Here is a 25819-nt window from a genome sequence, read left to right as displayed (position 1 = left end):
TAACTGTCCATGCCAACATCATGGAAACTGTTGAGAAAAGAATATTTTCTCTAGTGCTGTGACCCCTCCTGCTGCAGACAAAGCACATTCCTGCTTCATGAGCTGAGAGGCATGGCCAACATGATACTATGCTCTGTTACTGAAACAAAACCTGTCCTGCAGCAAAAATAGCCTGTGGCCAACTTTTATGCAATGCCCTAGATACATAACATTAGATTTCATTGTTGTAGTTCTAGTGGGCATGGTGGTTGGACCTCAAAACATGCAAAAGGACACATAAATATCAGAAGCTTGCACAACAAATCAGGATTAGAAATTCAATTCCTCACACAGTAATTAATATTAATGGTACTGAGTACAATGTAATAAGAATCTTCCATATATAATCTGTGTCCTCTTCAGACTATGAATTTCTTACTACACACAAGAATGTAAAAAAATAATGAAAATAGTATACAATACCAAGAATATGCCCAGATATTAGTTGACTATGATATTTAAACTATTTGGAACAGATTACATGAAATTCAACTTGGGATGGTAGTATCCAACAAATCATGCTGAGAAATGTAGAATATCAGCTTCATACTGATGGCTACATCCTCTGTAATTAACACATTTTGTGATACAAGAGATACAGTCAGCTATCTTATATCTCTTCAGAGAATTAATTGCACAGAAATCACTTGCTGTTATTTTACCAAAAAGAATAATTGCTTACGCATATAGTGTGCTGTTTTGGAGAGTTTCTCCTTTCCCCAGTATGCGAGTTTTTATATATATATATATATATATATATATATATATATATATATATATATATATATATATATATATATATATATATGTGTGTGTGTGTGTGTGTGTGTGTGTGTGTGTGCATGGGTCTACTTCTAAATTTTGAAGTTTCAAAACATTCACTTTCTTATGTTTGAGACCATAAGATTGAAGTTTTGAAACTTCAAAAAAAATTAAAATAAAAAGGGGGGGGGGGGGTCAAGCCCCACTGCACCCCACACACCCCCTGCTAATTAAATATACTAACTCCGAGATCACACCACACCAAGGAAAACAACAAATATACTGTTCCACACTGTACGGCAATTTCCATTTAAATGGTCTGAAGTTTCAAAACTTAGATGTTATGGTCTCGACCATAAAAAAGTAGTGTGTGTGTGTGTGTGTGTGTGTGTGTGTGTGTGTGTGTGTGTGTGTGTGTGTGTGTGTGTGTGTGTGTGTGTGTGTGTGTGTGAGTGTGTGTGTGTGTATTCAAGGAGTGTGGGCTATAAGGGGTTCCCACCTGTGGACAAAACATATTTGCTGTGAATGGTACAGATGTGTTTTGATTTCTTGTGATCACTCAAGTACTTCATGAGCTATTGCAATTTGAGGTCTCAGACTTGGAAGTGATACAATCATCCTTTACTCGCGTGAAATCAAACTCAGTTATAAACTAATCATTCTGCCTAGAACTTAGAAGTAAAAACTGTGATGAAGTAGATGACGTACATATAAAAGCAAACTGGGATACTGTCTTCAGTGATTAAAATAAATCTACTGGAGATGCTACTAATAAGTTATATAATGCTATTAACTTCTACATATATTAACACATAGTGGCAAGGCCAAAATATACAGCAAGTAAAAAAACAACAGAAAAAGATGCAGTGGTTAGCTTTCTTAAAGTACCTTAGTAAAAAACAAGTCTAGATCAGGTGTGTATTAAATAAAGTACAGAAACTACTTATTTGTAGAAGGTTGTCCAGATCTAACTATGAACTTGGCTTTATTTCAAATGTCAGAAGCAATACATTCATAGTTACATTAGAAAACTGAAAAGGAAAATTCTGAATGTAAAATGTTATCAGTAAACAGTGATGTAATCACCCTGTCATAGGACATAATAAATGAACTTGCAGAAAATGTTTGCCTAAACTTCACAATAAGCAAAAAAGCGCATGCTATAGTGACAATCAGAGATGTTCATTATAGAATTACAGATATGACAACTGCTGATACATGTAAGGTTAAAGACAGAAGTTCAGAGAGATAAGACATCACACAAGACAGTTTCATATACAGGAGAAAGGAAATGTAACGTAATTTCTGTCAGTCATGTTAAATAAAATGCTAGCATGTGGATACACCCTTGATCACTTATCATAGGCTTTCATGGTACTATTTCACAAAGTGATTCAATCAGACCTACATACTGGTAGACAGCAATTTAAACTCTTACTTGTGTCTCTATCAATATTAGCAATTTATATTCTGTGGGTCACCTAACACAAAATTTCATGTTGAGTCAGGCTAAGGAGATCATTGTGCCACTTTGTGCCTCACTAATCTGATCCACTACTGAATACAGTGATGTGGTTTGCAACCATTGAACAAGTCATGTCAAGCAACTTGAAAAGGTACTAGAATATCAGACATCAGAAAAGCTTTAGGCACTGGTATTATATCTTGTTTCCTAAGGGTTTATTAGAGGTGACATCTTCAGTGTCTGATCCAGTTATTCTTGAAAGTTAATGTCTGTTGCACAGCACTAGGGGAAGAAATGCATATCAGGAAAAGCAATACTAAAAACTAGATATCAATAACAGAAGTATGATGGATGCATTAAATACCCCTTCCAGGATGATGGAATCGGGTTACCTTTACAGTCAGAGGAAGTCTTGCCATTAACATTCCTCATCAATAATCTTTATATATAATAGGAAATAGAAAATATTAACATAGGATTATAATTTTCAAGTTTTTTGAAGGGAAGTAGGTCACATGCTTGAAAAATCAAACCGTTGAACAGATTAAGCCATGAACTCAATGTATGCAAGAAAGTTATAAAGAATAAAGTTTATACATAGAATTGTTGAACAAATCTACTTTCGTTAGATGTTTGGCTTTATATACAGGTTCTTTGCAGAAGGACTTAGGACAGAAAGCCTTTATTATTTACAGGAAAGAAGGATCATTATTTTGAACTTTAAATGTACAGTATATATGATGAAATTTTGGTTTAGACAGGTGTTTGAAAAAGCAGAACTGAGCTCCTCCTGCACATTTGTCCAAAAGGAGCATTTCCTCCAGGGTACCTACTGTCCATGGGTAGTTGCCGGCTGCATATCATTAAATGCATATGAGATTATATAGGAAGAGATAGTGGGGAATAAAGGGCAACATACTATATAGTACAATTCTTCATATACACTGGTAATGTTACTGGGACTAGGGAACTTTGTAGTCCAGCAAACTTGACATCGGATAACATATTCTGGTAGCTTTCTCCTTGTGTATGTCCATTTAACTCGAAAATAGTTTTTAAATAAACTGAACATGGTTTCATTTTATCTCCTTTTTCAATTAGGGTGCATCAATTTTACGCATGCTTCAACAGTGGATGGGTGAAGAAAATTTTCAAAGCGGATGTCAGGTAAGCATTACAAGTATGCCTGTATCTGACTTAAGTAAGTGATTATGGTTATATTGTTTTAGGAATATTTAAGATATATTCATATCAAAGGAAAAAGAGAAAGCTGTGAAAATGCAGCTTCATTAAATATTTATCAGCTGTTGAGAAATACTTATTTTAAACAAAGGGTATTCCATGCTCCACACAACTATGTTACGGATCTCAACTGTTTTTTTTTTAGTTTTATTCCATATTACATGATTCTTCTTTCTTATAGTTTCTAATATATTGGCAACTGTTCTAGTTATCTGTGCCTGCATAAAAAGTCAGCTTTAGACTTCACACGTAAGCTCATTTCTCTCTGCAGTAAAAATCTAACAATCTTCAGCCAAAGCTCAGTGAGCTGTGATAATTGCCATGATAGAAATACAATTCATTTTTGAATATCAATATTAAGTGTCATGCAGAAGCAAGTTGCTTGCAAGATAAATGCATGTCTGTTTCAATGAATCAAATAATCCATTCCAATGTGTAATATAGCTAAATGCAAACGAAGTGTGGTTGACGCAACTGGCAACCTCATATGATTGGAAAATAATTAATTAACAGAATGCAAAAGTAAAAATGACTGCTCTTGATGTTCTCCAATAAAATGACTAGACCAGGGAATGGAAAATGTGTATAGATCAAAGAAGATGTGATTAAAACTGCAGAAAATACCACACATGATATGGATAACTATTATAAAGCAGCCAACCACAGAGGATTATGATTGGGTCTCTGATTGTAATGAGTATGTTATGTGTGCAAGACACGAATATCAAGAAATTAACCTTGAGAGCAAAGCATCTTGGCATCCTTGTTGTATCACATAATACTATGATTATTCTTTGTGGTGCATGAAGATTTAAAAGTTAAAAAAAATGTGATGTGTAGTGCCGACTTTGAAAGCCCGTAAGGCAGTAGGGAATTGGTTAATGTCCTTATGTATTCCCTGTCTCAGGGAAGGAGTTTAATTAATAAAAACTGACTGTAGCTGACATAAGGCAGAAATGGGAGTTGTAACAAAGCTGTTTTATGTCCTGTGACTGCTGTTTGCTGGCGCTGTCAGATTTTAGTGCCAGATGCAACCTTAGTAGTGTACAGGGGTGCTTAACAATTGTTAAACATCCTTCTAAGTATTGTGAAGGTTGGGTCTTATGCTATAGTAGTACTGAACCAGCTTGTAATTTAACTGTTATTGGAGCATAATCTCAACACTTCATACACTGCAACATTTCTCTCTTTCAAGAACTGTATTAAATAGAATGTCTCCTTTGAACTTTGCTAACCTACAGATTGATAATGTGCAGTGTTCAATGTTCGGTGTGTCACAAGCTCTGGGCTTCAACAGACAGCCTAAATGAGTTTGTCACATAGCAGTAAACTCCTTATTTCCTTTCACCAAATGATTTGTATAAATTAGCCTTGAACTTACCATGACTACAAGTCCTTCTAATCCCTAGTGGTAATTCATTTGCAATTTACCAGCCCTTTGATGAAAATATTGCTTCACAAGTGTTGAATTATAAACTCAGTTGTTCATATAACTATGTTGTTTTATTTCCAATCAAAGTGTAGCTAACATAAAAGCATCATTCATGCATTTATACACAATTATGAGAGAACCTTTGACTAAACCGTGCAGTATAAATTCTTACGTTTATAGGATAATGATCCCAAGGCCCTTTTTAAGCCTTGTCATGCTTCAGAAGTGTATCTGATCAGTTGTAATATCCTAGGGTTATTTTAAGGGGTGTATGTGGGCTTGAACATGGGTAGTAAAGCATTTACAGGCTGCCCCTGTCTATTAGATGCATATGTGACAGATCAGCGGTAAATTTCAGCTTCTCCATCCTCTGGTGGAAGCTATGCTTGAATTGGGCTAGTGAAGAACTCTGCTTCTCATGGATGAAAAGCATGTTCTAGAGAAGAGGTAGTCTGTAATACACATACTTGCTCCCCCCAACATGACCGATTTATGTTGTAGATAAGGTTTAGCTCCCTAGATTGGTTAATTCGGATGCTAATCATTTTTTTTTTGGATTTGCAACAGGTCCATCAGAGTGCTTTGTAACCCAGGCATACATCACCACTTAGCAGTCTGTTGGAGACTGAGTACAGGGTTAAAGCTTTGACGTGGTCTGCATAATGCTTGCTGTTTATGCCCTGTATTCCTTTTGTGAGGAGTGTGCATTTCTTGCTCCATTTGTTGTATATATGCCTGGTCAGATACATAGTGAAGGGGGCATAGTATTCAATGCTTGGTCTGATGAAAGCCAGGTACAGCGGTACAATTACATCCTTGGACCTAGCCATACCCTTTTTTATAAGTTTTGAAATATATAATGATTTCCTTACTATCATAGACCTGGTCACTGTCTACATACATTCCCAAATTCCTGAACACTAAGTCTTCTCTTAGAAGTGTATTATCACTATGGTAGTTTCCATGGGTAGCTGTCTTCTAAAAGGATACTGATGTACATTTTTTGCAATGAATTTTAGATGGTGGATCTGGCACCAGTTATTAGTCTATGTCCGGCCTTCTAGGAGGGTATGTTCTTGAGAGATTTTATGCCTGTGTATATTTTTTCATCATCTGCAGGCTTAGTCAGCAAGAAGTCCTTGCTGCTGGCTTTGACTTCAGGGAATTAGATGCCAAAATGGAGAAGTCCCAGAAACAAGCCTTCGGTGACTGTGCTTGTGACTGGACTTTTTTGTAGAGGTAGACTCCCTAGCCTAACTTCTTGGGTCCTATCTTTGAGCCAGCTGGCTATCCAGCAGATGATATAGGGGTTTATACTTAATACTGCGAGTGCTCGAGTGGGATATTGTGTCAAATGCTTTGGCCAGCTAAAGGTAGGCAATATGCATGGTTTTGCCCTCATCTGTTGTGTTGATAACCTTCTCAAAAAAGTCCAGCAAGGTGAGGGGGCATGACTTGCCCTTGAGGAAGCAAAACTGGATTGGATTCAGTTTCTGAAGATTTTTTTAGGCCATTGTTTATCATTTCCATGATAATTCTTTCCATGGCCTTCCATAACAGACTATTGAGACTTACCTGTCTGCAGTTACCTAGGTCCATAGTTGGCCAAACTTTGTTAAAGAGAGATGATAGTTGCAGTCCTCCATTGGCATCATGAAGTGTGTAATGAGGCTACAATTAAATACTGATTATAGTGGTCCTGATAGGTTGTGTTTCATGCTATTATGGAGACATCTTGGGATATTAATTGGGCTCATCGATGTGGCAGTTTTGGCCTTGGAGAGTGCATTGAGGACCTGTTCTCTAGTAATAGCCTGAGGAGTTTGGCTGAGGGTATTTCCTGAGGGGTGTCTGAGGATGGGAGAGTGGGGTAAAATGCAGGGTAAAATTTGTTGGCCATTAGATTTATTATATCCTCCAGCTCATTGTAGGTGCCTCCATTTACAATTAATTTAGCACATTGTTGTATATCGTGTTTGAGGTTGCAGGCATAGCTAAAGAATACTTTGTGGTTGTCCTTGACATGAGGGGCTATGTTTCCCTCAAATTTAACTTTGGTAGTGTTCAATGTAACTATAAGCCCAGATACCCCATCAAGCTCAAAAACGCTTAAGAATTTTTCAAAAATTAATTACCTCCTGCTAAGTGATGGTAAAAGAAGTTCTAAAACCCCTCAAAGACAGATAACACAGACTCCTATGGAGAGCTGTACCCAATGCCTTGTATAATCACTTAAGCAGTTCTATGGAATTGGATGCACATTACCAGATTAAAACCACATCTTGCCAAAAAAACAAGCCACCCTGGTAGACCCCTAGTATAAACAGGCTATACAACAAGAGAAAAAAAAAACTAATGTCCAAGAGCAAGAGGGAACTGGCTCAGCAGAGGAAAAAAATCCCTCTCTAACTTAAACTAACAAATTAGAGATCTTGTCAATTCCTAAAAAGTTAATTATGAAGCAAATATAGTCTCCATAACTAAGGATAAAGACAAGACAGTCCTTAATTACATCTGAAATCTAAAAAGGAGTACCCAGAAATGCGCTAAACTGGGTCTGGATGGCACTACCCATACTCAACTGGAGGTAATAGCCAATCTACTAGCTGATAGATTTAGACCAAACTTCACCCCTTCCCATCCCAAGTCACCCCCCATAGTATACCTGCCACCATTCTTCAGCTTATTATCTCAAGACAGCAGGTTATCTCGGTGGTCTCCAAGGCAAAAAATACAACATCAGTGGGACCAAACAATATCCCAGGCTGCCTTTTAAACAACTTAAAACATGACCTAGCAGACCCACTTGGATCCTTGTTTAACCACAACCCGTGAACTGGCTATGTCCTGGCAGAATGGAGGGCAGTAACAGTAATCCCTCTGCACAAAGGAGAACCATTAACGGACCCTGGGAATTATAGACCAATAAGCTTGACTAGCCTCATTTGCAAAGCCATGTAAAGAATCATCATGGACCTTATTAACAAGTATATGGGTAATCTCTAAACTCTGGACCCAACCCAGTTCAGAATCATTAAAGGTAGATCATGCCTGTTAAACTTGGTTGACTTCTTCCAGAAAGTCACTAAGGCCCTGGATGAGAGAAAGAAATTGCATACCACCTATATTGACCGAGCCAAGACATTTGACACAATCCCCCACACAGGTATTATAGTGAAACCCTCCCAATTGGGAATTAACTCCTACATTACCAGATGGGTAGCCAACTATTTACTGACAGGACACATACTGTTCACCTCTAGCAAAAGACCAGTCACCAGTGGCATACCACAGGGTTCTGTGCTGGGCCCCTTACTCTTTGCAATTTATTTCTCAGAAGTCCTGGCAAACTTAGACAGCCTGTTGCTGACCAGGTTTGCTGATGATTGCAAATTGGGAGCAATCACTGAGCCCCTCAACAATGTTAATATACTGCAGACAGGGTTAACACAGACAAATGATTGGTGCCAAGCCCACAGATTAAAGCTAAATGCAAAAAAAATGCATTATAATTCCCATTGAGAAGGCTGACATCTCGCTAATTATATTACAGACAACGTCCACCTAAGTGTAGTCCCAGTGGTTCATGATCTGGGTAATCAAATTGATAGCAATCCGAACTTTGACCACCTTGTATAAACAGTAATAAGAAATTATTTGTATGTGGCATGTCTTATAAGTAAAGGCATCACAAGTAGATCTAAGGATGTTATAATTCCATTATACATGGCCTTCATCAGACCAATAATTGAGTACAATGCTCCCTTTTGCATGTACCTCATCCAGACCCTTAAACAATTAGACAGACCACAGAGGTTTCTTGCCAAGAAATTACATGGTAAACAAAATAAGTCGAATATAGAAAGACTGATAGACCTGTCACTGTATTCTGTCTCCTACAGTTTGCTAAGCAATGACCTGTGCCTAGCTTACAAGGCAGTATCTGACCTGGCCCTGATAGAAATGCTACACATTCATAAATCAAACTGCAGGAGGATCACTCTCTCCAGGGATCTTAACCTAGCCTCTGATGAAAAGGTCATGCTGGTGAGATAGATACATTTTCCAGAGAGTGACACTTCCCTGGAACAAGCTTCCAATTCATGTGAAACAAAGCCCCTCTCTGACCCTCTTCAAATTCAACCTAGATCAATGGATAGGTGACTGGAAATTCACTGCTGGGGTGGCGCCCATGTACCTCCTGTACAGAGGAAGTTGGTATTAACTACCATAGATCCTTGCCTCTGCGAACTTCACTCACCTATCCACCAACAGTTGGGGCAACTCAGGATAAATATGGCTAGGCTTGTAAGGGCTCTGTGGTCTAGTAACCTCCTATGAACCTATGGTAGACTTGATTAGCCCCTGTATTGAGTACAGGGACAATTTCTCCATCTGTTTCCAATAATTAAGATATTTAAATTTATTTGTCTGTTTAGTAAAATAATTCTGTTTTTTTTTTTTTACTTAGTTAACTGAGAACAGTTATAGACTCAAGCACCTCCAGGGTATTCTATATAAGGTCTTAAAACAGCCTTATAAAGAATAATTAAACATTCTGTAATAATGTCTTGAAATACTGTGCAAAATGTCCATCATAACTGCAAAGCAGTTCTTACTGACCGATAAAAGATCATCCTCATTCCTTAATTGGTTTTCTATGATTAATCCTAAACCCCAAACCTCATCCTCATTATTTAATATATAGTACAATTTAGAGCATATGGAAAACACAGGTAATTTCAACCAACAGTTTAATACTTTAGATTTGCTGGCATTAAATCTCATATTCTTACTAAATGCCTAAGTCTAAAGGGTATCCAGTTATATTCCTGTAGTGTAGCTTGATCTTTTACCTAATTAATGATTGACCCTATTTTCATATCATCAAGAGAGGTGGAGGAGTTGTCATAAATGTTACAGTGTTTACTTCACAAACAAAACAGCAACTAATATTGTGCTGTTTAGATTGTGTAATTAGATAGGTAGAAGGTTCAATTCTCAGAGTGAGGAAATTGTGTACAAGTACAATATCAAGTTCATATAACTTCCTGAACAGACATACCGTAACAACTTCCATTTAGGGGGAAATTTAACCTGGGCAAGTATCCCACCACCCCCTTATCCCAGGTTAGGGTTTATGGTTTTAGCATAATGGTTAAAGTCTTCTACTGATAAACATAATGCGCAGAGTTTAATTCTGACCTCAGGTTATTGATTAGGCTTAAAATGGCCCTATGGGGCAGTTAGCCAAATGTTCACCTATAAAACCTCTAAACTTACTGAGCAGTATATGAGTCAGAAAGTCAAACATGAACATATTAAACAGCAAGAGTCCAAGAAATGAACCCTGAGAAACCCCAACTGTTACCTTCTTATCAGTAGTAATGTCCTCAAGGTTAATCTTAAAGGACGTCTCACTCAGTCAATCACTAATCAGCCTAATTACATATGGATTTATACTCAGTTTATGTAAAATGGATAACATTTCTCAATGTAGCACAGCATCAAAAGCCTTCCATAAATTCAAATAGATTACATTTATTGATAGGCCTATATCACTGACTTCCACACATTTTGATAGAAACATAATAAATTATTCAGACATGATCTGGCATAAGAAAAAATACTCTGTAAGATAGTAGATACATTTGTTAAAGAAGTATTCCAGCAGTCTTCAATATCTTTATCTTTCACTGTTTTCTGACACTTCTATTTACTTAATTTCCTATAAATAGCTAAATAATCAGCTTGATAGAATTTCAGTGTTAGTAGATTGTTTCTTACAATGGACATTACCAATGGCTCAGTGACTTCCCAGCTAATAGACAGTTGGTCTGCCCCAGTGGATTCATATTCTATTCAGCAACAACTATTTTCTTAAGTGCCACTAATCCACACCATTTGAAGAGTTTTTTTCTTTCTTGGTTAGATTCATCTGAATGTAACTAAGTACAGCACTAGTTCTTACCACCAAGGAAATAACAGCCATGCCAAAACCATTGTCTTCCCATTCAACAAATGAAGGATTTAGCTCACCTACAATCATGTCAAAATTTGATAATATACGATTATCCAATGATGTGCTGAAAGTTTCCATTTCTATTTTAGACAGATATGGAGATGTGTAAAACAGATCAGTAGTGCAATTACTTCTACCACCACCAATATTTACTCCAATAATCACTACAAAGCTTTAAAGGAGATTTGAAGGAAGAGTAAACATTTTGTTTCTTTCCGTTTTTGTACTTGTAGTCGTATGAATTTATCAATAACAAAAAGTAACTATACTAGGATCAGTCAGTAGGTCAGCCATAATTATGTATCATGGTTTGGCCTTACACGCATTCTGGGTAAGAAGAATATTATCTGTTTCTATAATAATACGTACTCATATGCTGACATACCTCTCAACTGTACAGATTTTCGCACAATGTCCAGATTTTTGCCTCATATTTTTGGCGTGTTTCTCCTAAAATCTGTACTTTTCTGGCAAATAGCTGAGGATTCATGTCATTAAATAATGGCAAACATTTGAATTTAAGACTTCACATCCTTCAGAAAGTTCATGCTAATGCAAAACCTATTATTCTATCAACTTTCTAAATTTGTAAGAGCAATATTTAAAATCTGTCCCTATTTGTCCCCGCCATCATTTTAGGCTTTGTCCAGATGTTTTGCTTTAAGAGGTTGAGAGGTATGTATGCTGGTGACAAGATGCTAGAATGTAATTGCCTTCCTACTTTATGTCTGGTATCCAAGAAAAATCATAAATGTGGGTCAGAGATTTTTATGATTTCAGTTATAACAGCCTCTGAGGAATAGAATAAGTAGTGCTGTTGATTTTGTCCTCATTTTGGCACAAACTGAAGAATATTTCCAGCATGATTTACCCCTCGGTACTACCCGCTCTTTTTATTCTTTCCTCTGTTGACTTGGTGTGTAGCTAGGGAGAACTACCCCTGACATCACTCGTTCCATAACATGTTGCTACAGCTTACCTCTGGAGTGTACTACCACATTTGACTATATTCCATCTCTTTACTCATTGGCTGTTGTCCTAGCTGTCTATGCAGAACAACAAAAGTAATATTGTGTCCCAGTAACTGGGGACTGGAGCAACTGGAAATAAGTCGTCACATTACTGCCAAGCCCATTTACTTGACATGTATCTGTTTGGAAGCCCTAGCCCAGCCCAGCCCATTGCCTGACATGTATCAGTTTGGAAGCCCTATCCCAGCCCATACCAAAGCCTGGCATGTATCAGTTTTGAAGCCTTGTCCCACCTAAACCTAATGCCTGACATGTATCAGTTTGGAAGTTCTATCCCAGCCCAGCCCAATTCCTGACGTGTATCAATCTGAAGCCTTATCTCAACCTGTCCCAACGCCTGACATGTTTCAGTTTGAAAGCCCTACCCCAGCCCAGCCCAATGGCTGACATGTTTCAGTTTGGAAGCCCTATTCCAGCCCAGCCCAATAGCGGTCATATAGCTGACCTAGAGACTCCCCATACTCTGGAATAGACTGTCCATACATGTCAAGCAGAGCGCTTCCTTGGCCCTCTTCAAAAGGAATCTTGACAATTGGATGGGAGATAGGAAATTCACCCTGGGGATCATGTCAGTCGCTCTGCTATACAAGCTTCCAAGGAAGTAAATACCGTGGGAAGAAATATCCAGGGAATTGTATGGCTAGGCTTGTATAGGCCCTAAGGCCGATAGCCTAGTACCAGCCTATGAACATATGAACCTATATATCATTTTGGAAGTCCTATCCCAGCATGTTTTATTCATCCTATAGGTCACTGCATGCAATGAGTTGTAGCCTGAGAGTGTCCATGCCTAATCCCAGGAGTTATAGTGCCTCATAAGTTCTACCCACATGCCTACCTCAGCCACATTTTGAGCTCCAGTCTCCTTTTAGGCAACATTAATTTTATTTTATTTATTTATTTACATTTGTTAACTGGGTAGTGTCCAACTGGGCTAATAGCCTGTTTTCAGCAAAGACCTAGGGAGATAAGCTCCAAACAAGTAGTAAAACAGAAAACATGCACGGCAAAAGATATAACAAAGTAGTGCAGCAGTTACTGGATTAAAAATATACAATAAAGTTTGTTCAGAATATAGAACTGAGTAAAGAAATTCTTGAATGCAAGTATAAAAAACTTTACAAGAATGGCAGCAAGTAAAATAAAAACATTTTTTTTTCTTCTTTGTCTTCTTAGGCATTAAGAGTTGAGAGCAGGTGAATGAAGGTTAGAGTGTATATAGTCTATTGCATTTAGAGTAGGTAACAGCAGGTAAAGAAATTATCCTGAGACTGTGCAGGAGCATAGCCATTGTTTAGTAAGGTGTTCTTTTAAGAGTAGTTTGAACTTGTAACTGTCAAGATTATTTAGGATGTGTTGGGGGAGTGAGTTCCAGGTTTTAGCTATTTTATTGGAATAGAGGGATTCTCCATAGTAGTTATGGGATTTAGTTACCTTTAGAATTAATTTTTCAGATGTTCTAAGGTACCTGGGGTTGGTGTTTTGTTGGACTAAGTCAATGAGAGCAGGGCAGTTGTTGGGATTGTGGATTATACTATGGGCAGTGGTAAGTTAGTTGAGAGATAATAGGCTGGGTAGTTCAATGCAGGTGAGTTGGTAAAGGGCGTAACAGTGGTGTGTTTTATGGAGTAGATTAGTGACAAACTTAACTATTTTGTTATAACAGGCTTCTAGGTTGTTTAAATCAGTTGTGTGTGGATTGGTAAAAATTTGGGAGCAGTAGAGTAGGGTAGATAGTAGGTGGGATCTGGATGTGGCTAGCCTGGCATTGTTGGTTAGAAATGGTTTTACCCTGTAGAATGAGTTGAGTTCGGACTGAACTTTTTCGATTGTTAGGAATATGTGTTTATTGAATTTTAGACAATCATCTATAGTTACTTCTAGGAGTTTAGTATAGCTGACTGGTTCCATTTTTGTACCATTAGAGGAATAGATAGTGATAAGGGGTGGGTTATTTTTAGTTTTATTAGTATGAAAGACCATCAGCCTAGTTTTCTTTGGGATGAGTATTAGATGGTGGTTGGAGAGATAGTTTTCTATGTCTTGGAGACATTTTTGAGTTTTGTCTTGAAGTTCCTGAGGTGTGGTTGCCGAGCAGGTAAGAGAAGTGTCATTGGCATATTGAATGATAGAAGCTAGTTGAGTGGAGTCAGTGAGATTATTGGTAAGTATGATAAAGAGTAGCGGTCCAAGGATGCATCCTTGGGGTACTCCAACAGAGATTGGTAGTAGGGGTGAGAGTTTGTTTTCCCATTTTGTAGACTGTTGTTGGTTTGAAAGGTAGGTGTGAAACCAGGTCAGAGATGTTGGACTGAGGGTATACATGGCTAACTTGTTGAGAAGTATTTGGTGGGAAACTGTATCAAAAACTTTGAGACAGCCATATCTCAGCAACTCACTCCCTCATTTCTATTCCCAAAGAGAGGTGAGCAGGCATATTTTATTAGCTCTCTTTTCCCCATGGCTGCTCCTACAGTTACCTGAGCCATTACTCAAACTTGAATTGTCTGGGTAATAATTAGGGCTTTATCCCTGTACTCCTATGAAAGAAAAGTAAGGTGGCCACAGAGGTTAACAGGGAGCCGTCCAGGTCATCTTAGCATGGTAGCATTCATTACCTTGCTTAGAGTCAGCCAAAGCAATGGCTGGTGACCCAGCAGCAGGGACGCTGGCAAGAGCAGACCCTAGTGGCTTCTGGTACTCCACATCCTGCATTTCCTGACCCTAATGGCTTCTGGTACTCCACATCCTGCATTTCCTGTATATCCTGCACCATAGACCTACACTTCCTGAATATCTTTCATAATAGGCCTGCTCTTTTTGTATATTCTGCACCATAGCTGAACATGTAACTAGTGAAGACAGTATTAGTATACATATTTATGGGCAATAGAATTTCAACTGGATGTGACAGAGATGGAAATAGTATACACAGCCTCTCTACATGGACAGTCTGTCAGACCTCCCTAGACAGATCTCCCTGTTGAAAACTTACTCCTTGGCTGTTGTAAAGCATAATGGTTAAGGTCTTCACCTCATAGACATAAGGCATAGGGTTTAATTCTGACCTCAGGATAATGGTTAGGCCTAAAATGGCCTTTCAAGACAATCAGCCCAGTATTCACCTATGGATCTATTCAGCACAATGTGACACTGTTAACAGAAGACAAGGAAACTAATAACAATAGCAAAAAAGACAAAAAGTAACAAAAAAATGTACAGTCCCTAATGAGAAATACTGACTCACTCACTGCCCTAACAATCTGGTGCCTAGTATCAATATTATATAAGGGTTCATTAAAATGGCCCAGCAACTCTTGTGATAGTTCCTGTGAAACAGATTAAAAAGATCATAGTTTCTTGGCTGTACCAAGCTGGAGCCTTGCTGAACACACCCCACAAAGATACCATTTCATCTCAATAGGAGCAAAATACTAGCCCTATGCAGATGGCCACAAATCGTAGACACCAGATGACATGTATCATTGGACAGCAACAGTATGCTAATAAAAGTATCCATGAACAAGCAGTGTGCACATGCCTTATTACCCTGGGAATGGGCAGAGACAAGCATGGATGCCATATTGTCAGGTGAGCAAGCTATGAATATAGGAAAGCAGTGAAGAAGACTTTGCACTGCAATATAGACATAGTGAAAAGATGCCTAGTAACCTACCTCAGCACTGCAGTGAGCAAGCATGCTGGATGGCAGCAGTAGGAACAGATAGATGGGACATGGTAACATAATACAAGAACATGACAGATGAATGGCTAGCTGGTGATGGCTCACCCTGACAGACAACATACAAAAAAGACATAACAGCTTACTGTTCGGCTGGGAGAATGCTCTCATTGAAAGTGAACATAGCATAAGGGCATGACAGGCTTTTCTGCAGCTGTGGGAGGCTCAACATTACAGAAAACATAGTACAAGGACTTGATAGGTGGATGCACCTTGCGGATGCCACACTATGGAAGTTGCACATGAACTGTAAGACATGTTACAGGGGAAGCAATAGCTCCAGTATACAGATCATAGCTATATAAAGCTATGTCAAACCCAGAGCTGTTGGACATGCTACACCTAAAGAAACCCCAATCCCTCCGAGCTACATGCTCTAGGGACATAAACCTTGTCACCACAATAAACAGGACATGCTGGAGGGATAGATTCCTGTCCCAGAGACTTCCCATACTCTAGAATAGGCTACCCATCTATGTCAAGCAAAGTTCTTCATTAGCACTCTTCAAGAAAAATCTTGATGAGTGGATGGGAAATAGGAAATACACCCCAGGGATCACTTCTGTGTCTCTGATTGACAGTGGCACAGGAAAATAACTTTCTTGGGTGGCGTAAGCCAGGGAACCTTGTTGGCTAGGCTTACCTAGTCCCTTGGGCCGATAGCCTAGTACATACCTATGAACCTATGAACCTATAGCATGGTCATGTATATAGATCATAACATGGCCATGTATATAGAGGGAGGGGAGAGGATAGACACAGGATATGCACAGCACCAGTATACATCAGCACATTGCTGCAACAATGTAGACAGTGAAACATGTCCATTAATACTGTCAGTATGGGCAGGATGGGAATGGTTGCAGCACAATAGGAGACAAGAAGGGGCCTTCAGATGGGAAGAGAGAGACATTGCTGAGATATTGGGATCTCCAAAGGGCACTCATACACTTATACACACGCATACACAAACAAACATTGACTTAAAAGAAAATTCATAGGGGTTCTAAGCTTATACAATAGGGTAAAAACATCTACAATGGCTTACCCTGTTGTTTACATATTTCTATGACAAACAAAGCAATTTTGCACACTATTGTACAGTATACTAGCCCTTGTCTGTGACAAACAATGTTTATGAATAGCATCCAAAGTCTTTAACCTAGTCAAACTTGCCTAGTGATTGATTACCTTTCTCATCCCAAAAATTAGTAAATCTATTGCCACAAAACATTTTCAATCTTAAACTTGAATATGAATTATCCCTTGACCTATTTATGAACTCCCAAAATACCAGTGAGTTATAAGAAAAACATCAGTAAGATATATATGGCTTTATTAGTTTTCCATTCACTAGGTATATCCTCATCTGATTATTCTCTTTGCTTGAACACCTCAAGATCTACTACTGTCCGTTACTTGTTTACTCATTTAATATTTATTTATTTTTTTATTTTTATTTTACATTTGTTGACCAGGATAGTCCAACTGGATACATGTCCATTTTCAGCGGAGGCCCGGGGAGAAAAGCTCCAAAGGTAGTAATACAGGCAAAACCTACATAATACATAATAAAGAACAATTTCAAGCAATTTTAACACAGTCTAATAGCCAGACAGAGTGTAAGTTATATAATCTAACAAGCTTATCGTCTGGTTAACTAAATTACAATACAGTAGATTTAAATTAGCAATATAATACTGGTACACCAGTGTTACCAAATATTTAGTCAGGCTTGGAGTAAAGACACAGCCACTGAGTTTTGAAATACTGCTTGAGGGTTTTTTTGAATTGAGATAGGGTAGTGTGTATTGTAATGTCAGCAAGTAACGAGTTCCAAGTTTTGCCTACAGAGTTGGCAAACATGGAGTCCCCAGCTGAGTTGTTGGATTTGATGGTTTGTACTACAAGTCTATTGGATGAGCAAAGTGGTCTTAGGTTGGCGTGGGGATAGATGATGTTTTTCAAAGCAGGTGTATTTTCAGGTTGGTTAAGTACTTTGTGAGCCACAATAAGTTGGTTATACTGAATCTGCCTGGTTAGCTCTAGCCATCCTAGATTTTTTAGGTTTATGCAGTGATGTGTTCTGTAGGGCAGGCCAGTGGCAAATCTAGCTATACTATTGTAGCAGGCAGAGAGTCTGTTAAGTTCAGTTTTATTTAAGTTGGCAAGTAAAGGAGAAGCATAGAAGAGGGTAGAGAGCAGATGGGAGCAGGCAATGGCAGTCCTAGCAGGTGTGTGTGATATCATGGAGCTCCTATCATAAAACTGCCTTTGCTGTGCAGAACTTGTTTACAACAAAAATCAAACATTGCAAAATCCTTAAGCAAATAGAATAACTCTCCAAAGTTATGTTGTAGTGCTATTGTATCTGCACTGACAGAACCATTAAATATTTTTGCATTCCTTCCTTCCTTCTACCCTACTCTTGATTGGATTATCTCTTGAGCATGATAAATCAGGACACAGACTCATACGTTCTTTATTTTTCTGTAGAATCTATTAATTTTATTGGATGGGCATGGCAATGGCTTGAATGTGGATAATGCCTGTGTTTTCTGCATTTACACTGCACTGAAACTGACTGTTAAGAGATATAACAGAAAGAGAATGAAAGGGATATGTATGACTGCCATCATTTTTGATGGTCAAAGGGGACGTATAAGGTGTGGCTAATAGTACGACATAAGAGTAGAGTGTGGCAAATAGTAGAACACTCTCATGGGGATGCACAGTTTGTAAAACTTTAAAATCATATGTACTGGAATGACAAGGTGCACATACATGCACACACACACACAGACACGCACACACACACTTACACGCACACATGCACACACGCACACACGCACACACGCCCACACACACACACACACACACACACACACACACACACACACACACACACACACACACACACACGTACTGGTACATGACAATTTCTCAAATGGATGTAAATGTTGAGAGTGGAAAGGTCAAAACCAAAAGATATTCCACACATGAATGTTGGTGAGAAGACACTCAAATAATTCAGCAGGATACAAATTTTTCCTAATGATTTTTAATGTTGTGACTCTACTGCAATGGACAACATTATCCCATTCAGCACAAGAACAGCATATTATTTCAGTAATATATGGAAACATATTTCAAGTACAAACATTAATATTTGTTATTTGCTTTTAAAAACACAAGCCTGGAACAGCAAGACAACCCTGGGAAAAGTGGGTTTATTAAGGAATCAGGTATTGAGGCTAATTGCAGGTATAATAGAATGAAATGAATATGTTTTAAAAAATTATGAAAATATGCAATTTCTTTCAAATTGTAAATCATAAATAATTACCACCCATAGCACTAGAGTGAAGAGTCTGCAATTATATAATTACAGTGAGTCACTCACTGCGACTATACAGCAAGTCATAGTAATGTCATAGTCATAGTCAAGCAGTGACTAGAAAGGTACTGTTAGACATAGCTGTAAGGAAATAAGTTGGTAATCAGATAAACCATTCAACAAATAATCTTAATAAAACTACTACATGCTTACCAAAGATAGTCAGCATAACAACATTGTTTAGTAGGTGCAAACAAACTTATCAACTCTCTAGTCCCTTGGCAATATTGTTGAATAGTCCCTGTAAGTAGCAGCCAATTTTTTGGTATCATGGGGCAACATTTCTATTTTATGAAGTTCCCAAATCTACTACCATTAGTGGACATTGGAGAAATGTCCGGGATGGTAAGGCAGAGATGTTTGTAAAGGGGTAGATGTACAAGTAATACTGCACAGAATGATTGTGTCTGCACTGTGACTGCTCCTTCAGCGGTGAGATTGGAGATGTAACAAAACTGAGGCCAGGCTTCCCTATCTGGCTGTGCTGACATTACTGTGTTACTCTGTCCCACATACCCACTAATTCCAGAATGTGCCACAAATTGACTGGTTGATGAGATTCATCATCAACTATTCATTGCCCCTTCTCTGTCAAGCAAGGAAATTAAGGGCAAGGATTAATGACAGGAATGATAGCAAATTTATTTTTGGCTTCACAATAAGGTCATTCAGAAAAATAATGCTAATTTTTAATTAACAGTGAAACCACAAAGTTTAGCATCCCACTGTAGCGCATGATGCTTGTGGTGACACAGCTGACATCAAGACCATCTGATGAAAATCAGACAGGCAGTAGCTGTAAACATGCTGCTTGGTGAATAGATCATAAACTGCTGGTGTTAATTGATGCACCACTGCTAAACTGGGATGAACCCCAATATTCAGTTCTTTGAAATAAGAAGGCGTTCAGCGTGGGAAACAGTGGTACCCAGAATACTCCTGCTGTTTATTTCTTTGGTATATCACTTAGTGATTGTACATCTGTCAAAGTAAGTTACAATTCACACGTAACCACAGGAAAAAATTGGAAGTAAGGATGAAGCCTCTAAAGAAACTTAAGTTCTAAGAATGTTGTTTTAATTTGTTTGACCTACCATTTTAGAAAATCTTGTACAACGTTGTTCAGGAACCTGAAAACATAATGCCAAAAGGAATGTAATTTGCTTTAGACACACCAAAGTGACTGCAACTGAGTTAAATCAGGAAGCAGAATAGAAATAAAGTTGTTCAAGTGTACTGCAGAGTGAATAGTCAAAATTATTGAAACATTTATTGTTAAAATAGTACTTCAGTTTCAAAGCTGACCTGAACATAATTAAGACACTGTCTTGGAGTACAATAACAAAATGCATTTGCACAGATTTCTGAAGTATATAATTGCACTGGATGTCACAAATGAGACAAGATCAAAAATGTTATTATTGCTTATGATAGAGAGAAATTGTGTAGTATACATAAAATAATGTCGGAAAGGATATACTTACAGCATACTAAAAGAGAGGTTGACGAAATATGTTCAGCTCAAAAAATGTTCATGTTAAAAGTTTAGCAGTCAGTATGAGCTAGTCACATGTCTGCAGATTTCTATTATACAAGAGTGAAAACCTAGCAAAGAACTACATTTCAGATGGCTTAAAACTTGAGATTAAAACACAGGTTTTTCAGGAAAAGTAGGGACAAAGTCTTTTTCAGAACATAGCATAACTCTTGACAGTATATAAGCCTATTCCAAATCACTAGAACTATCAAATCAAAGTGAATTTAGTAAAAGAAATACCCTGGGATTGAGAAAGAATCTCTTGTTCTCATGTAAATTGTACACCACAGATATCTCAGTTTACGTGATTGAATAAAATGTGATTCAGAGATGTTTCCCCATAACGAGAAATATATCATTATTGTCTTGTTTGCATGTCTCTGAATTGCCCTTTAAGTACTGTCAGTGATAAAAATCACTTTATGCTTTCAATTATTACTCGTGGCCTGTGCATCACATTGACAAAGGCACCCCTCATTCACTATTACACATACATGTAGACATTCATGTAAGCACACACCCACACAGACCCTCTCACAAATATCCCTCTACAAATAGGCATTCATTCAACATGATACCCCCCACACACTTGAGTGAACTCAAGGACACACTCATTCACCCAACCTTACACACACCTACACTCTCGCTTCCCATCCTAACCCCTCTACTGCAACCACCCAAGCAGGTACACACTCACACAGCTGTCCAAGTCCATTTGTACCAGTGCAGAAATGCACACACACACTGTCAAATACATCCACACAATCACACCTCCTCCCACCAATGCCTCTCCAGTGAACTTCACAAAAGTTACCTGCAACATGGTCTCTCCCATTGATTTGAATGAATGACCTCTGCCTTTTGGTTGTGTTAATTATAATAGCTGGCCAGGCTCATTTATACAGATGGGTGGTTTTCTGAATTGCTTGTCATCAAAAATAACTTGCCACAGGCATTTCAGCAGGAAACTGCATGGCTAATTAATTAGCATTAGCCACTCCTCTAGAATGCATTGTTATCCTACATCTTGGCCAGTTGGACATCTCACCATGGTGTTTCTTCTAAGCATGAAAACTCACTGCCATTGGCCTGTCTCTGAATCAGAAAGGGTTACTTCAACTGGTTGGCTGCTCATGTTAGGGGTTACTACTCACAGTTAGTACATGCATAAGTGTTTTGATATTTTTTAGGTATGTGCAATACAAGATGGAAAGTAGGTATGTGTTAATTGTAAGGAGAGTAACAATTGGCAGAACACAAGTTAGCCTAGAGTATCATTTAGAATGGCTTATGTGAAAGAAAAAAGATGAACAGCTCACTAAAATAAATGAGTCTGTCTGTTGGATAACAAAGAATAAAGTGACAACCTTTATTTTGAAGATGAACAAACAGTAAATGAAATGAATGTGGGTGCTATACCTGAAATTACACTTACTTTTTAAAGAAAATGCAGCAATTATATGTGTTAAGAAAGCTTTTAAACAAAATAAAAGCATGCAGTTGGAATGATCCATTCCATTCAAAGACCATGTGACAATTACCTCATTTTGAGTATGTCTTCTGAAATTACCAGGTAAATTACTTTACTGTCAATGCAAGAAACCTAATATGATTAAGAGACATTAACAGCCAGGTGCACGGGGCTGATGGATAATGTACTGACCACAACCCAGGGCACCTAGGAGGGACTGGCAGCCTGGAACTGAAGAAGCATGCCAGCTCTCTCATCCCGCTGGAAGGAAGTAGCTTGGTCCACAACTATACTGATACAAACACCATGCTAGTTTCCCTATTGAACAGACACACTAAAATGTTTGAAAGAATTGTAAAATTAAAAAAATGACAAAGTCAGATTTTCCATAGCTCTGTCAATGTAATCAGTCAAGACTGCTGTACATCATTGTTGACAAATTACATTTTGTCTAAGATGAAAGTTGGGAGATTATTTAAACATGTCAGAAGAATCGCACAGAACTAAGGAAGTTTCTGGATAAAAACTTTAGTTATCCCTGACTGTGACAACACGGAAACAAAAAAGGTTTAAATGTGGTGAGGATCTGTCCATGTTTTGAAGGAATATTCCCATTTCCAGTCATGATTTACCCTTATATAGGATGTTCCGATTTTTGGAGTCACCCCCACCCCATCACAGAAGTTGTCTAGTACATCGAAAACCACACTTCATGACGAACATAATGCAGGAAACAATAATTTAAAAAAAAAAAAGAACACTTCTTACATCTCTCTTTTTCTGAAGCAAAAATGAATTACCCTTGTGTGGTACAATTTTATAATACAGTTCATTAAATTCTACAGATTTTACATTGTCTATTTGATAATGTGCTTATATTTTTTTTCATAATTTTTGTCATTCTCTGTTTTTTAAATATGTTTTTGAGTAGCATCCCACTTTCCTACTGGAAATGAGAAAAGTTACCTGCTGTGCTAATACTGCTTTTAAAGCTTATAGCACAAACACTGATGGATGGCCATTTGCTAAACAAAACAGTTGCACATTGAATACAGACTTAGAATTAGCAACAGTAGATTTCCCTTCCCTTGAAATTCAACATTTCCTGAAAATGCACAGAAAGTTAACAGACCTTGAAATGTATTTATTTATTTATTTATTTGACATTTGTTTACTGAAAAAGTCCGACTGGGTCAGTAAGTGCTCATTTTCAGCAGAGATCTAGGGAGAAAAGCTCCACAACCACAATCTTCCAAAAACTAATTACAGATATTTTAAATCACAAAGTAGCATGTTACACTACAAAACAGGAGCGAAAACATGTTGTAATGAGAAAAACATAAAACATATATTTCATAGCAGAGTATAATGAAAAACAATAACACGAATTGGAGAAAATATGTGATTAAAAACTTATTAGTCATATTATTTGTTACATAGACTAGTATGTCATAAGTAAGTCCTGAGATAATTCTAGTAAGATATTTAAAAGAGCTATTAGAAATTAAATGATTAGAGAGAGTGAGGGGAAAACTGAGTGATTTCTTAGTATTAGATGGCGATCATATTATTGTTACAGAAGAAGAAGGATGGAGACAAGGAGATTAAAAGAAGAGTGCGGGGTAGGGTGTCTGCAGGTAGCATGGGTGAGTAGGGACGAAGGGAAAGAGGTAGAGGAAAGGTCTGCAGAACTGAAGTAAATAAGGAAAGGTAGTGGCAAAAAAGAAAGCAGTGGAGTAGGAGGCCAGAGACAGTTGTGAATTGTGATTTAGGGTGAAGGGGGTGAGTGAAGTATAGTAAATATGTTCAGCCAGGACTGGCACAGGAATAGGTCCAAGATTTTGTGAAATATGTTTTTAGGCAGTGTTTAAAGGTGGGTAGGTTAGAAATAAGTCTGGTGGTTACGGTAGGGAGTTAAATTTTTTTGCAATGGAGTAGGAGTATAAGCTTTGTCGAGGGGATTTATTTTGTTTATTTATGGTAAGCAGGTGTCTGAAATGCATCTGCTGATGACAGTTTGGCAGTTGGTGTAGATGATTCACGCTGTATCATCCTGTATCCAAGATACAGGGTTTGAACCTGAATGATTTAACCAACCTACCATTTTATACACGCGCGCGCGCACACACACACACACACACACACACACACACACACACACACACACACACACACACACACACAAACACACACACCTATGTGACAATTACCCAATCTCTGTGCTTGTCCTGAATGGCAATTCTCTATAATAAAATTGCATGCTCCGTTCTAATGTTTAAATGTGCACATGCCCCATTCTAATATTTAAATGTGCATGCATGATGTATGTACAAATGCTGCTAAGGTTGCGTTCTGCATGCATCCTTAAAGAAGTAATGTAACATATGCAGAGCGTATCCTTAAAGATGTAGCACACACAGAGTGCATCCCTAAAGAAGTAATGTAGCACACACAGAGTTCATTCTTAAAGAAGAAGTTTTGTGGCAGTCCCCAGTTAGTGGCCTCCACCAAGGCAGTGGCCACTAGATGACTGCCTAGGTTCCCTAGTGTTGGATCTGGCTCTGAAGGTGAGGATATATGCTAAAATGAGAGCATATAATCAGGCTACTCAAATGATAAAACATTTCACAATAATAGTAGGGGACATTATGACTGAGTTAAATGGAATAACCATGCTTAACAAACAAAGCCTCAAGACAGGTTACTAGAAACTTGAGTCTCATTCTGTGAACAGGCCCATAACTTTTTTTTTTTTTTTTTAATATTATTCTAAGAATGTATAAATGATTCACATTTGGTGTCAGTTCCACTGTGGAAATCTTCGTATCACTCATTACATGACAGAGATTATAATTTATGTCAAGGTACTAAACTGTTTAGAGATGACATAGCAATTTATGACAAGCACAACAAAGGCACTGATTAATTATTACAGCGCATACCAGACAGATTTAAAGGCACATACCTTACCCTGACTTGAGAAAAGTCTGAGAAAGGTGAACTTGAAATTTATGGTTTTATATTTTAACTGAAACATATTTCACTTTACTCAAGCAAATTTAAAGCACTTCATTGTTAACTTAATCAAATAATGCCAGATATTTCAGAAGTCTGTTTGATCTAGCAAACCATAGCATATATTTTGAAAAAGACTTTGGCACAATGACTACTCAACAGTTAATTAAGAAAGACAACAATCAGAAAGATTTATATGAACTGAAGTTGAGCTTAAGTACTGAAAGTGTAAATACCTCTTTCAACTCTGACTGTGGAGTGCTTTGAGAGGCTGAAACAAATACTGTATTTTTACATGCAGCATTAAGTCAAAAACATAATGGACAGAGGGACTGCTTATGGTACCAGATTATTTTACAGCTGTTAAAACAGTTTTATTGCTTAAAAATGTATTATTAAAAATTGCCAACAAAACTGTTATATTATAAAAAAATAACAGTGAGCATTGGAGTGTCCCTGGAAGAGTAGAGATTTTGCTGAACCCTCCTAGGATGCCTAGCCTAACAACACTGCTTCATTCCTGGAAAACATATGTCTAAACAACTGCTGTCACCATATTTCTGGTCCTCTCACAGAAATGCACTGAAGAATTTTTTTTTTTTGCAGTTTTGTAGTTCTTTTACAAGCAGCAGTTGAAGATATGTAAATGACATAGATGCATGTT

The 25819-nt window shown here is 37.8% G+C and overlaps 1 protein-coding gene across 2 annotated transcripts in view; it reads left to right on the top strand.

The window, feature by feature from the left end:
- Positions 1 to 25819, top strand: part of LOC122793449 (glutamyl aminopeptidase) — a 792963-nt gene that overhangs the window by 464753 nt on the left and 302391 nt on the right. For both annotated transcript variants that reach the window (XM_044061461.1, XM_044061462.1), the window contains exon 9: positions 3368 to 3433. In XM_044061461.1, coding sequence (XP_043917396.1) covers positions 3368 to 3433 — 66 coding nt within the window. The remainder of the gene's footprint in view (positions 1 to 3367; positions 3434 to 25819) is intronic.

The sequence above is a fragment of the Protopterus annectens genome, chromosome 2.part0, assembly GCF_019279795.1.
Source record: "Protopterus annectens isolate FY-2018-M chromosome 2.part0, PAN1.0, whole genome shotgun sequence".
NCBI classification, from domain to species: domain Eukaryota; kingdom Metazoa; phylum Chordata; order Ceratodontiformes; family Protopteridae; genus Protopterus; species Protopterus annectens.
Note: the sequence above shows the minus strand (reverse complement) of the source record. Positions and strands in the feature narration are given on the sequence as shown.